A 12,440-nucleotide genomic window follows, 5' to 3' on the forward strand; every position below is an offset into this window, starting at 1 on the left:
AAGTTGTCCATTTATTGGTACACTTATCATCTTAAACATCCACGTACTGAGGCATTTACCTCATGAGGACAGAAGCTTTGATATAAAGAAAAAAGTGATAATATGGAATCCTCGAGCTAAATTGGAACTTTCCATACAAAAAGGTAACATGTGTGCTATCTGCTTCCTCTGCTCATGGTCCCCCACAAATGAAACGCCTAATATTCCCTAATGTTCCCTTCAGAGTGACGGGCACGCCAAGACGTTCAACAGGGGCCAAAATCCGACGGTGAGCGACCGAAGGAAGCCACGGTTAATTTCGCATGCCAACATCGGAAGAGTCAGCCGTAACCAGAAGTCATTGCCCGTTACAGCCTCCGTCGGCCCAGCGACGTCTCTACGCACGTGCACGCGCGAGTACGTGCGCGCTCACGGGCGTACGCACACATGAACGAGCGAAACGATCAGCCCTCGGTCCCGCCAACGTCACGGGAACATACCGTGCCCTTGTAATTGCTATTACTTACGAGGATCACCCGGTCGCCATAAATAACGAAAAATTAACTCGTCGACGATACGCCGCGAGGAAAACTATAAGTGAAACACAACGAGTGTTTCGCTTAATTGGCGCAACTGGATGGCACGCAATTAATTACGAATCCTGTGTGGACCCATTGGCTAACGATAATTGAGAACGGGGGTGAGATTCATGGCGATGGGTATAAAGAACATACCTGGAACCTGTATCTGGTGTTTGCTCGTTCGACATTTTTGCTCGACTCTGTTGGATACGAGAGCTACTTCTGCTCTGTTTAACTGGAGGAAAATTGATGAAAATTGAGAACTTGATATATAATGGGTACACATATTTGAGTACAACTGTTTGTCAAATATTTTACGTCGATTCACGGAAGGAGTTGTTTATGTCTATAGTATAGAAGGGGTTGCTTAATTTAGATTATTCGAACCCTTTCAGGAAAGCAGGAATATTAATCCAGTCCTAATGAAGTTAATTATATTAAGACCCCCGAACATTTATGCTGAGAAGTTCTAAAACTGATCCCATTTAGAGCAAAGTGCTTTCGACCACTTTCGTAGCTCTTTCTCTGTTCCTGCAAGATCTATTTCTAGTGCTAGCAAAAGGTCGTCAGCTTGCTACGAGCATCGACACACAGTGATACGTGAGCACTCGTAAAGCTGAGGGGGAAGCAAATTAGTCGTGAACGAAATCTAATAAAATGAGAAGAGGATCGACAGATACTGCGGCATAGACCAGCACGAAACATGTAGCTCATAAGAGAGATTAGTGTACATGGTACTAACTTGGCTCGTCAAAGGCTAATTGAGTACAGTCTCTGAATAAGCATACGGGTAATTAGGCGTAGTTAACTACCTTGTTACTTTTACGGATCAGTAAGCGCGCGGTCACTTTGTAGGTGGAAGTTATTGAATAAAAAAAAAGCACACTAACAAGTGTTTCAACATTTTGACCTTAGTTAACCTCTTGAGAAATTTTAAAGCCGAATAGAATAATTGTATTTCATTTTGTAAATGTATTCATTTAAAATATACTTAAACCAAAATCAAAAATAACAAATAATAGGGAATTTCGGGGAATATCTATCCCCCCAAGAGTTTTCAATATATCTATTATAATTATTTATGAATTCAAGATAGACTAAACATACACATGCGTATGTTTCCTTTAAGAGGTTTAATTTAAATTAAAAAAAAATATTAGTTATTATAAACATAAAGTATTGACAAATTTTCAATGCAGAGAAGAATCAGTCAAATATTCCAAAAATATGTAATAATTTTTATTATTTTAATAAAAGAACTGAACTTGATAACATTTTCATACCTCATTAGTCCTATAATATCAATTCACTAGATTCTTCACGATCTTGAATGTATTTCAATCAACCTTCAATGAACCGAAAAATAGCAACACTTCACTCATACTTCAAATCGTTTAAATGCTATGAACTTTCGTATAATTTTATACCAAAGTCATTCACTTTTCTAACATTCTATCTTTCCAAAAATAAATATTTACATTTACAATTCACCAAATCATTCACCCACGTCAGACACAAATAATCCAAAAGCAAATTAAAACTGACCCATACAAACGAATCCATCGTTTCGAACAACTTCAGGAAACGATCATTAACTAGGCGAAACACAATCCCATATAAGAACATTATTGGACACAGCTCGGCGTAGGACTAGACGAGATAAGTGGAATCTGCACGCTGTCGAACCCCCAGCTGTTCTATCCTGCGTAGACAAAGCCTGGAGTTGTGGGAGGAGCTTGCGCCTCAGGGTGACTTTCAAGAACTAGAATCCAGCCAGCAGGTTGGATCGAACGCGCAACCCTCTGGTTCAAGGTGACCTTCGCTGACTTAATCGCGTCCGCCATGTGGAGGGGAAAAAGGCACACTATCAGAAAATATCCTATGATTGATAACACGAGTTCAAATGACTAAACACAATTAAATGGCTCTCCTGGAATACATGGATTCGCAATTTTAATAACAAGATATTCATGAGTGATATTTTATCAGTTCTGCAATTAGATTTTGGTGTTAGCTTTATCATGCAGTCTAATGGATTATTAGTTAACAGTTGCGCTTAATGGATTATTAAATAATGGATACCCCAGCCTTTTCACAACTGTTCAAACATGACGCGAGACATTCCTCTGATTTGAAAGTCACCAGACTCTATACTTCAATCCATAGGTACCCATAGGAAGCCAAGCCATAATTTTCGCGTGGCAACTTGAAAAAGTCAACACCTCGTGCAAACATCAGAAGAGTCACACTACCCTGCTAAAAGTACGAAATCAATTACCCAATGTCCCCACAGTTCCCGCTGTAGGCTTCGAGGTCAAACTAATCGGGAGTTCGGGAATCAACTCTTTCGTGGCTCGCGTGAAAGAGCGATTTCATTCGCTAGAAACCCGACAAATTGCATCCCATTTCCCTCGGTGGACTCACCTGGACGCGTCCACGTAACGAATCGCGCGATTTAAAGGTCGACGAAAGGCTGACACGATCAATCGGAAGGACGTGACGTTGGATCGAGGTCGTCGTTCGCGCTTTCTTCCACGCTTCGCCCTCGACGAACGTGAGCGTGAACTCACGCAGAAGGGGGTTCAGAGGTCGAAGGAAAAAGAGAGAGGCCACCACGACGATTCGAGCGCGAAGATCAAAGACCGACGCTTGCTCCTTTTTGCGCGTCGACAACCTGAAGACGCTAAGAGGGATTCCGCCGGGAGATCTAACACACCTGGTCGTAGGTCGTGACCCACGGGGCAAGATGCAGGGTCGAATTTTATTCTTGATTACCGACGTCCTACGATATCGTGTTACTGCCATCCTAGGCTCTGTGTACCGACAGGCCTGGCCGAACAGTTGCAGGGAAATTGGATACTCGATGAAGCTCTGGGCTCAGTGTTTCTCAAAGTCGACGTCATTGCCATCTTGAGGACGTTTCAATTGTATGGGGATGGAACGAAGAAGTCAAAATTATCTGACTCTTCTCTAAATTATTTGTATTATTTGTATTTCTTGTTTATGAAATGTATCGTCACTTTAGATCAAAACTATGATAAATCCTAGGACTTTTTTATTCAAGAGGAATATTTTTTCAGAACTGAATTCAAATAGAGACTCCTAAAAAATTGTAGTCTACACCCTGTCAGATCAACATAAATTGTATAAGAAGAAAATTTAATTTTTTTTACTTTGTGTAAAAATAAAATTGATTAGTATTTGTGCTTTTTGCACCTAAAAGGATGGTAGTCTAAAAATGTTTGAGAAACATTGCTCTAACTTAGTGAAAATAGAACTAACGGAAACTACATAGATCTAGACTCGACATTTTGTTATTCGCGCTATTAAGTTACTAAGAAAGATTCACGAAATCGCAGTGGACCAAAGTATACACTGTGATCTAGGAATGGAATCTCTAGATGAATTTAATTGGTTATTCGAGAAGCTTCGTGTTTGGAAGGCTGTACGAAGTATCCAGTTATAAATGCCATTCAAAGTAACATTTGAACTTGGTGACAACTATGTGCGAAATATATTATATTTGTTTTTTAAGTTTCGGCAAACTTTGCACCAAAGCAAAAATTGCAATCAACCTTATGCAGAATTATTTAATGTAATATACATAAGTTCGTAATGTTTATCGCAGTCTGGACACGATAGAATGATGTCAGCGCAGTGTTTTTTTAATTAAAAGTCATCGCGTCCGTTATCGGCGTCAGTTTTCAATTTATTATTCCATGTTGCTTACATATTTTTCAACTTTCGGCTGATAATTACGTCGATCAAGGACTTTAAAATAAACATGTTTGTGTTTGTTAAATACTTTTTCAATGGCAGTATGTTTGGTGAATAATTGCAATAATTACATTAATTGTATAATACAAAATAGCTCGATATTTAGCTCAGTGATTATACAAGAGGACGTTCGTTTCGGAGCCCAGTTAAGGTTTTCGAATAAAATTCGGATCTATTATATAAAGATGTTCATTGTTAAATTGATTAGCTGCCACTTACAGCGACACATAGTGATTGTCCCATTATCAATTTCATAGCAATGAGTCTTTCCATTTTTTGAGAACATGGATCGATTACACGTGACGATATTAGTCTTATGTAGTACGATCAAAACAATGAAAATTTTACGTGTATATAACTAGCTTAAAATTCCCAATTAGAAACTCCTTTTTAAATATTAATTGCCTAATTTTGTAAACCCTCATGAAGCAATCAATCACTATTACTCTTATTACTTATCTATCTCTACTTATATTATTTATTATTCAGATAATTATTACTTTAATATATATGACTGAAGTTTGCAAATTATTGTTGCTAAAGCTAAATATCATTTAAAATTGCCCAATCAATATTTTGTTGTAAAATCACAAACGCGGAAAAACTTTTACAGAGGAATGTCTACCGTATTTTCTAACGCTTCAATCAATATGTCAAAGGAGACATTCCCACGCAGCAAAGGCGTTTGAGGAAATTTGTAACTCCGGCATCGTAACCCCTTTTAATATAGGGTTCTCGTTAGAGAGCTAATGAACGACCAGACTGCACACAAGCAACGTCGAGGTAGATTAGCCGCTCATTCGCGGCTGAACATCAATTACACTTTTTTGAGCAACCTGTAAAACAGGTGTGAGGGATCATACGAAGGTCTTGGTATCAAGGAAGCCCATTCTTCTGAGGCAAACTTCGTTAACCTCTCAAATTATCAGGCTGGGTTCATGAAGATCGCGGGGCGTGATTAAATACGGACTTTAATGTAAGCTATAAATTATTTGTGATATAAGAAAACGACCGTGTAGAAGCATTAAATGCCAAAAGCTAACATTTTCTCACAGTTAAGTTTTACTACATACCTGCCACTTTTCTCTACGTTAAATAAGCAATAATAAAAATGTATACTAAGTTACAAGGTGTATAGATCAATTCTGTTATCTCATTTGTTGCTGCTCTCAATTTCGATCCAAAATTATTTTCAGTGAAGTTAATAATAAATTAGAAAAACATTTCCAATCAACAAATAATTTGTTTAATAGTTATTTATTGACGATGTCGAAATAAGTTACGATTTAACTACAACCACTTGTTGCAACTACAAATCACTGTCTTCTTAAGCGACTAATTTACTATTCAAATTCAGACTGTCCTCGCTTCTCAGCGAATCACAAAATTAAATTAAAGAGTTACCGCGATCGATCAGCGGAATACAATTAAGAGACCAATCGATTGGTATTTAGTGAACGCTATCAACAAGCATATACGATTGATTGTACGTATAGCAACGCGAACCTATCACGCGTTCAACACATGCCGATCATACGACACGGAGATATTTCAAAATGGTAGAACTAAAATTTGTCTATCTGCAATCTTTCATAGCTGCCAGCACGTAAGAATCTTCTTCAACGAACACAGTAAGAAGGCTCGAGAAGGTGCTTCAGCTTTTTGTGAATAAAATCAATACATACACAATACACATACAAATCAACGTGAAAAGAATACATAAAATCCCAAACCAAACATCATTTCTTAGTTAAAAAAATCTGACCCAAAATGTTCCTAGATGATAAAAGGAAAAACCCTATTGAAATGTTATTATTAACTGCACAGAAAATAATATAATTCCTAGAGAAATGCTTATCTATAAACTATTGTGCCACTATGTAGACCAAACTGTCGGTTAATAAATAAAGACTCAAGAAAAGATAACGTATTTGTATCAACAAACGATCTCTAAACAACGACAAGACGCTAGGCGCGTGAACATCCGCAACGAAGGCAGCAATCTCGTGAGGAAAATCCCGATGGCTAATCGGAGTGGCCGAGAATAGCGGTAACAATGCTATCTTCTGTTATTTAAACGATCGAAGTGCACATACACGCGAGGAAACGACACGTGGTCGATACATGGCACAATACCACTGTACACGAATGAATACGCATTTAATTGCGACTTGATAGTGGAAACAGAAGGGAAAATCCTCAGACTTGGCAAAAGCATTGATTGATTTCCATATTTCCGTTTATATGCAAGCAAACTAATCAATCGCCCCATATCTAATGAAACTCAATAAGTATTGGCATTTTATGTGTATACAATTTTCCACTACAGTTAGAGTTATTCGAATACAATTTAAAAAAAAAAATAATTCTCCTTAGAATTAAAAATATGAGTAAAATACATTATTTGTGAATGATAAAATTAAATTACACCCAAATGAAAAATTATTTCAAGAAAAATATAAATACGAGTACGAGGCTGATCATAACATACGCATTCTACTGGCTACAAAATCGCGCTGTGGAACGTGTTACTAATAATTGTCTGAAATATACAACTAAAATTAAATGTGAGAAGAATTAAACAAGAATTGTATTAAAAGACTAATATACAATTTTCACAGAAAATGTATCATGAACTTCAAATATTTGCTACGAATTAAATTCAAACTATATGAAATAAATAATGAAACAAGGTCTTTAGGAATTAATTTCAAGAAACATTGAATTTAGGAAAAATTATCAAAATCTTGTTCGTTTCTGTATAATTAATTCATATCGTTAAATTTATGACAGATAAATAAATGAAATTCCAGTGATTAATCAAGCATGATTTCAGCACTAAGTTTCTAGGTCGTTTGTATTTGTATAGTTGTTGTTACTTGTCACAGCAATCAATACCGAATGGATTGAATCGCAGATGATTAAAAGAACAAAGTTTGCCAGGACAAAAAGTCATATGACATTTCCTGCTATCAGTTACATTAATTTCTTCGACACTCGAGAAAGCTCCTGTGTCGAAACACAATACGCACGTTAACACTTATAAGAGACTGTAACGCGATACGAATCTGGAGCACTCTATTAACACGGGCTCTTTCGACCGCATTCAGAATTGGATCAAGTGCGCGTAAGTACATATAACTAGAGTAAATCCTAACAACTGACCCCCACGAAAATCATATGGAAAGTGGGGCGACTAATCTTTCCCGAGAAAAATTTTACTGAACTGTAAGTCACTCGATTCGACACACTGATAAGGTCTCGTATTTGTTGTCAATAATTTTGTCGAGAAGTTTCTGCTCAAAGAAGGGAAACTGTTGCGATGGAGAACGACAAATCTGAGAGCGAATGGTGCGAGCGATTAGACAAGCTATCGAAAGCAGTAGAGTTCGAGTGTAGCTTCGATCTGTCTGCTTTCTTACGATTCGAGAACATCGAACGCGGTTAATTTTACCAGAAATCACGGGACACGAGACGCTCGAAAATACAATTGATTCAGACGGTCACGTTACCAGATATGCCAAGTTTATGGTAAATACGGAGAGCGTTGTGATTCACTCCGCTTTCGAAAAACACCGATTCACTCGCTCAACCATTCTTTCGTTGACCCTCCATAACCCAATCTGTTCTTTGCTATTGGAGATAAAACTACAGAATAGATAAATAGTAAATATTTCTCATTGAACATACACTGATAACTGAATTACAATTTATCAAATATTCTATTAAAAAAAGCGGGTTTGTTCAACACTTTTGTAAGTCATTGTAATAATTCAAATATTCAAACATTCAAATATTCAAACATTCAAATATTCAAATATTCAAATATTCAAATATTCAAATATTCAAATATTCAAATATTCAAATATTCAAATATTCAAATATTCAAATATTCAAATATTCAAATATTCAAATATTCAAATATTCAAATATTCAAATATTCAAATATTCAAATATTCAAATATTCAAATATTCAAATATTCAAATATTCAAATATTCAAATATTCAAATATTCAAATATTCAAATATTCAAATATTCAAATATTCAAATATTCAAATATTCAAATATTCAAATATTCAAATATTCAAATATTCAAATATTCAAATATTCAAATATTCAAATATTCAAATATTCAAATATTCAAATATTCAAATATTCAAATATAAATTAAAGCAGAATGTGCTAAAAAAACTCAAAAATTCTATAAAATTATATACTCACATTGCTTCATATGTTAAAGTCTTACATTTAAAAAATGTTTAGCTATAGTGTAGGGTAAGAATACCAATTACTGTACGTTGACCGATTGATTACCCTGTCCCCCTTTTTATTTTCATATATAATACAAAACATTTAGGTACGTCTTTTTAATGAAATCAAATCTTTTCAATCTGAAACTGCTACTATTTGTTACATGTGGAAATAAAATAGGAGCACAGCAATTGGTCAACATACAGTAATTGGTACCATTGCTCCACGTGTATGCGCAACTTTGAAATCACATTGTGATAACAATCAACCATACTCAACTTAATTTGATCCTTGATGTCAAATTAACACAATGGTAATGAATTAGTACCTATAATAAAAGCATAAATAAAGTTAAACGGGTAGTCTCTTTTATATAAAATAAAGAACATTTTAGATACACTTTTCACATTGGTCACAAATAACAAAGCGATGTGCAGGGCACCCTTCCAGAGTAAGACGACTATAAAATTAACACCAGGGACAGATGAGGGTTAAACAGAGTTCTATTTTCATTGGACACTTTTTGACTAAACGTTTGATAATGGTAGAAATTTTACTTAAAGAAAAGTCCTCGATGACACAGTCACCAAAGATAATTGTTACGTAACAGGAAAATAATAGTGCGCGCGAAAATATACATCCGATTCAATCACGTGCGCGTTCCTTACGTTGGTATTTATAGTCTCGCCCCTGCGATGTGACGTGTTTTTATGCGTGGTACGTATATTACGAAAACGTCAAGGAATATGGGGAGCAAAATTTCAATGAAAGTGGATTTGGTTGAAATCATTGATATCTGTTGTACATGACGTCACAAGATTATCACACAAGAATATCATACACTAACCTTGCTACCAACATAAATTACTGAACACTTTCAATATCACGTGATGTCCTTCAAATCCTGACTTTTAATGAATAAATTTACAGACAATATTTTTACTAAAACCTGAAGTCTTAAGGAAAAATGTGAGATAATTTATTTTCCTTTTCAAATACAATATAGGCAGTATATTATATATGGTTTCCTATGATAAATCTCAAAACAATTGACAACCTCTGAAAAATCACTTCAAAAAGCAATCAAAAATTAAACTAAAAATAATAAATAATACTGATTCCTCCGCTGACATTTAATCCCCCATCGCTGACGCAAGAATCACTCACTACATCGAGGACGCTCAAAACAAGATCAACCACTCCTTACGAAAACACAACCAACCAATAATCATAAACCTCTATCTCCAAATGTTATTAAATCAAATTTTTTAAACCAGCTCCTCGTCATCGACTTAGAATCGCTTGAAATTTTTGAGTTAGTGACATATTTTCCTTCACAGAGTTGAACATGTTTCGCAATTTAATGAAGAAACAGGTTGAAACCTTTAACAAGGCTAGCAATATAAACCTTATTCTTCTTTATAACATTCCTGTTATTCCCTCACAGATATTAATTTTTCGTTAACTAAGTCTTTCACAACAGAAGTCCCAATACATACAAATAAAATATTAATCCACCAACACAAAGATAATTTTTCAATTAAAATCAACATTTCTGTATCACCTACTGCTCAGTAAAGAATAAACGCTCCAAAACTAAGCAGTAATAAATTACCAACCCCGCACACTCAACCCCACCCACGTCAAATAACTCAAACAGCCAAGAATAATCTGCCATTTATCTGACATTTGCAAGTGCTCCTACTTCACCAACCAAAGTCTCCGTCCCCGTCCAACCCCAAAATCAAATCTCAAATCACGCTCACCAGAGACTTCAGCCTCCACTGTCCCACTTTCATCACAGAACCCACTCTCCCAAACAATCTTCACATTAAATCACCAGAAACTCGCCCTTCGCGCCACCTCGAACCCACCGCATCCGCTGCCACCAGCGATCACACGCTCCCCCTCCGACGGTCATCTCATTCCAAGCACGCTCACTCGAGCATCAATAATCAAAGCTCGGCGAAATTAAGGTTAAAGTCCTCGGCGTCGTTCCACCCCCAATGCGCAGGTACGCGAGCCTCGTGGTGGGTAAACAAACAATCTATCGGGCAGCGGGGCCACTCACCTACTTGCCAGACGATCCTTTCGCTGCCCCTTCCAGAGGGTCGAAAGCGGGATGCACCCTCGTGACACGGTCCGAGGTCGCGGGTCCTCCTACCACAAGCACCGACGCTGGGACGTCGCCCACACGGAGGGGCACGCGATGGGGCACGCGATGGGGCACGCGATGGGGCACGCGATGGGGCACACTTTTCCTCGAGGGAGCCCGCGGACCGAGGTACCGGTCGGGTGGAGCGCGTCGGCGATGTGCGTCGCAACGCTCGCGGCGACGTGACGAGAGGTCCGCGTAGCCGTGCGTACGTCCGGCGTAAAAATGACGAGGACGGGCGTCGCGCTGCACGATCGCCGGCACAAGGGCGTCGAAGGTCGCAGCTGCGCGCCGAGCAGCGGCATGCAGGTGCGTCCCTCTTTCGCGATACGCGCGACCGCGCGCGATTTGGAAACTGCCCACGAATTCGCGCGACCGCGAGGCCCGCGGACGCATCGCGCTCTAACCACGACCGAGCTGACTGGCTGGCGGAGCCAGGGAGGGGAAAGGTTCAATTGGGGACTGGGTTTAAACATAGCCGCGGGATACCGCCGCTGTCACGTACCTCGGGATTCTGCTGCTTTAGGGACGCTGCTTTGCGAGCTGCTCGATTTTAGGGGTTTGCAGTTTAACGCGTTGAGGTCTAAAATTGCGTAAATGCAACATTATTGAAAGGTTTGGATTTGTAGGTTTTATATATTGTGAATCTTGTTCATTATTTTGCAGGGATGAAAGAGACATTTTAGGATAATAGGCACTGTATAGATGCTCACTAAATGAAGAAAATCCATGGCTTATATGTTACTGGGATACTCTAGTGCTATAAATACTTCAATTTTTTCTGTTCTTAAAACGATCTACAGTTTTGATCAGAGAGGAGAAATATGAAGCTAATGCCTCATATTCCCTTTCATAACAGTAACATGAAAAAATAGAATTCAATAACAAATTCAGAATGAAATGATACGTTTACGCAATTTTGGGGCCTAATGCGTTAAGGGTCGGAATGGTTTCTTTCAAATTTAACGTTGTTCCTAGTAAATTTGCGATGTAAGTGAAAGAGACGTAAATTCTCATCTCTGATCCGAAGGTACTGATTGCAGAAAGACGTAAATGTTCTTCACCTGTTGTTAAAGGGTTAAGAATTTTTTTTAGAATAATGTCCACATAATTTTGTTTTTATATAGATTATTTAGACGATCATAATTTTTATGAGAAGACAAGTGGAAATAGGCAACCCCTCCAGAATATAGCGCACATAATTCTGCTTTTATGTGGATTGATTAAGCAACCTTAATTTTTAGGAGATAGTAGAGAAATGGAGTGAACAGAATCAGTTCTTAGATCTCTACATCATGTTTGAAATGCCCCTTCTTTTCCCACGTGAAATGCGCTTTTTGTTCCTTTCAGGTTCTATTAAACACGAAATTGACTTAACGATATCTTACCATCGACTAAATTTGTCGATGTTTAGATGTGAAAAGATCAATTGTCCATCTATCTCTAAGCGTTCACATACTTTTGCGACCTCTCTGTAACGCATGTTTGGAATAAATATTGTATATATGCACTGTGCACGAGATCAAATTATCTTCTATTTCTATCTCTACAATACTGACACGATATCTTACTCCATTTATAAAAAACTAAGTTTAACCACGTATATTATTTCCTTTTTTTTCTAACTTCCCTTGACACATTTACACCTACTATCTTATATAGTAACAAACTATGCAAATAATAAATTAAACTCCTC

The 12,440-nt window shown here is 37.4% G+C and overlaps 1 protein-coding gene across 4 annotated transcripts in view; it reads right to left on the reverse strand.

Moving 5' to 3' along the window:
- Gbs-76a (Glycogen binding subunit 76A) overlaps window positions 1-12,440 on the reverse strand; it is a 104,800-nt gene that overhangs the window by 79,599 nt on the left and 12,761 nt on the right. For 2 of the 4 annotated variants that reach the window (XR_013003274.1, XM_076391960.1), the window contains exon 1: window positions 10,661-11,056. The exons of 1 other annotated variant lie outside the window; for it this stretch is intronic. Coding sequence is in view for 1 of the 3 variants with exons in the window: in XM_076391957.1 (XP_076248072.1) it covers window positions 10,356-10,388 (33 nt within the window). In the remaining 2 variants the exon portion in view is untranslated. Of the gene's footprint in view, window positions 1-10,355; window positions 11,057-12,440 lie in introns of those variants that run through there. One more of the 4 variants, XM_076391957.1, reaches the window with a different exon arrangement.

Source organism: Calliopsis andreniformis, chromosome 2, assembly GCF_051401765.1.
Source record: "Calliopsis andreniformis isolate RMS-2024a chromosome 2, iyCalAndr_principal, whole genome shotgun sequence".
NCBI classification, from domain to species: Eukaryota; Metazoa; Arthropoda; class Insecta; order Hymenoptera; family Andrenidae; genus Calliopsis; species Calliopsis andreniformis.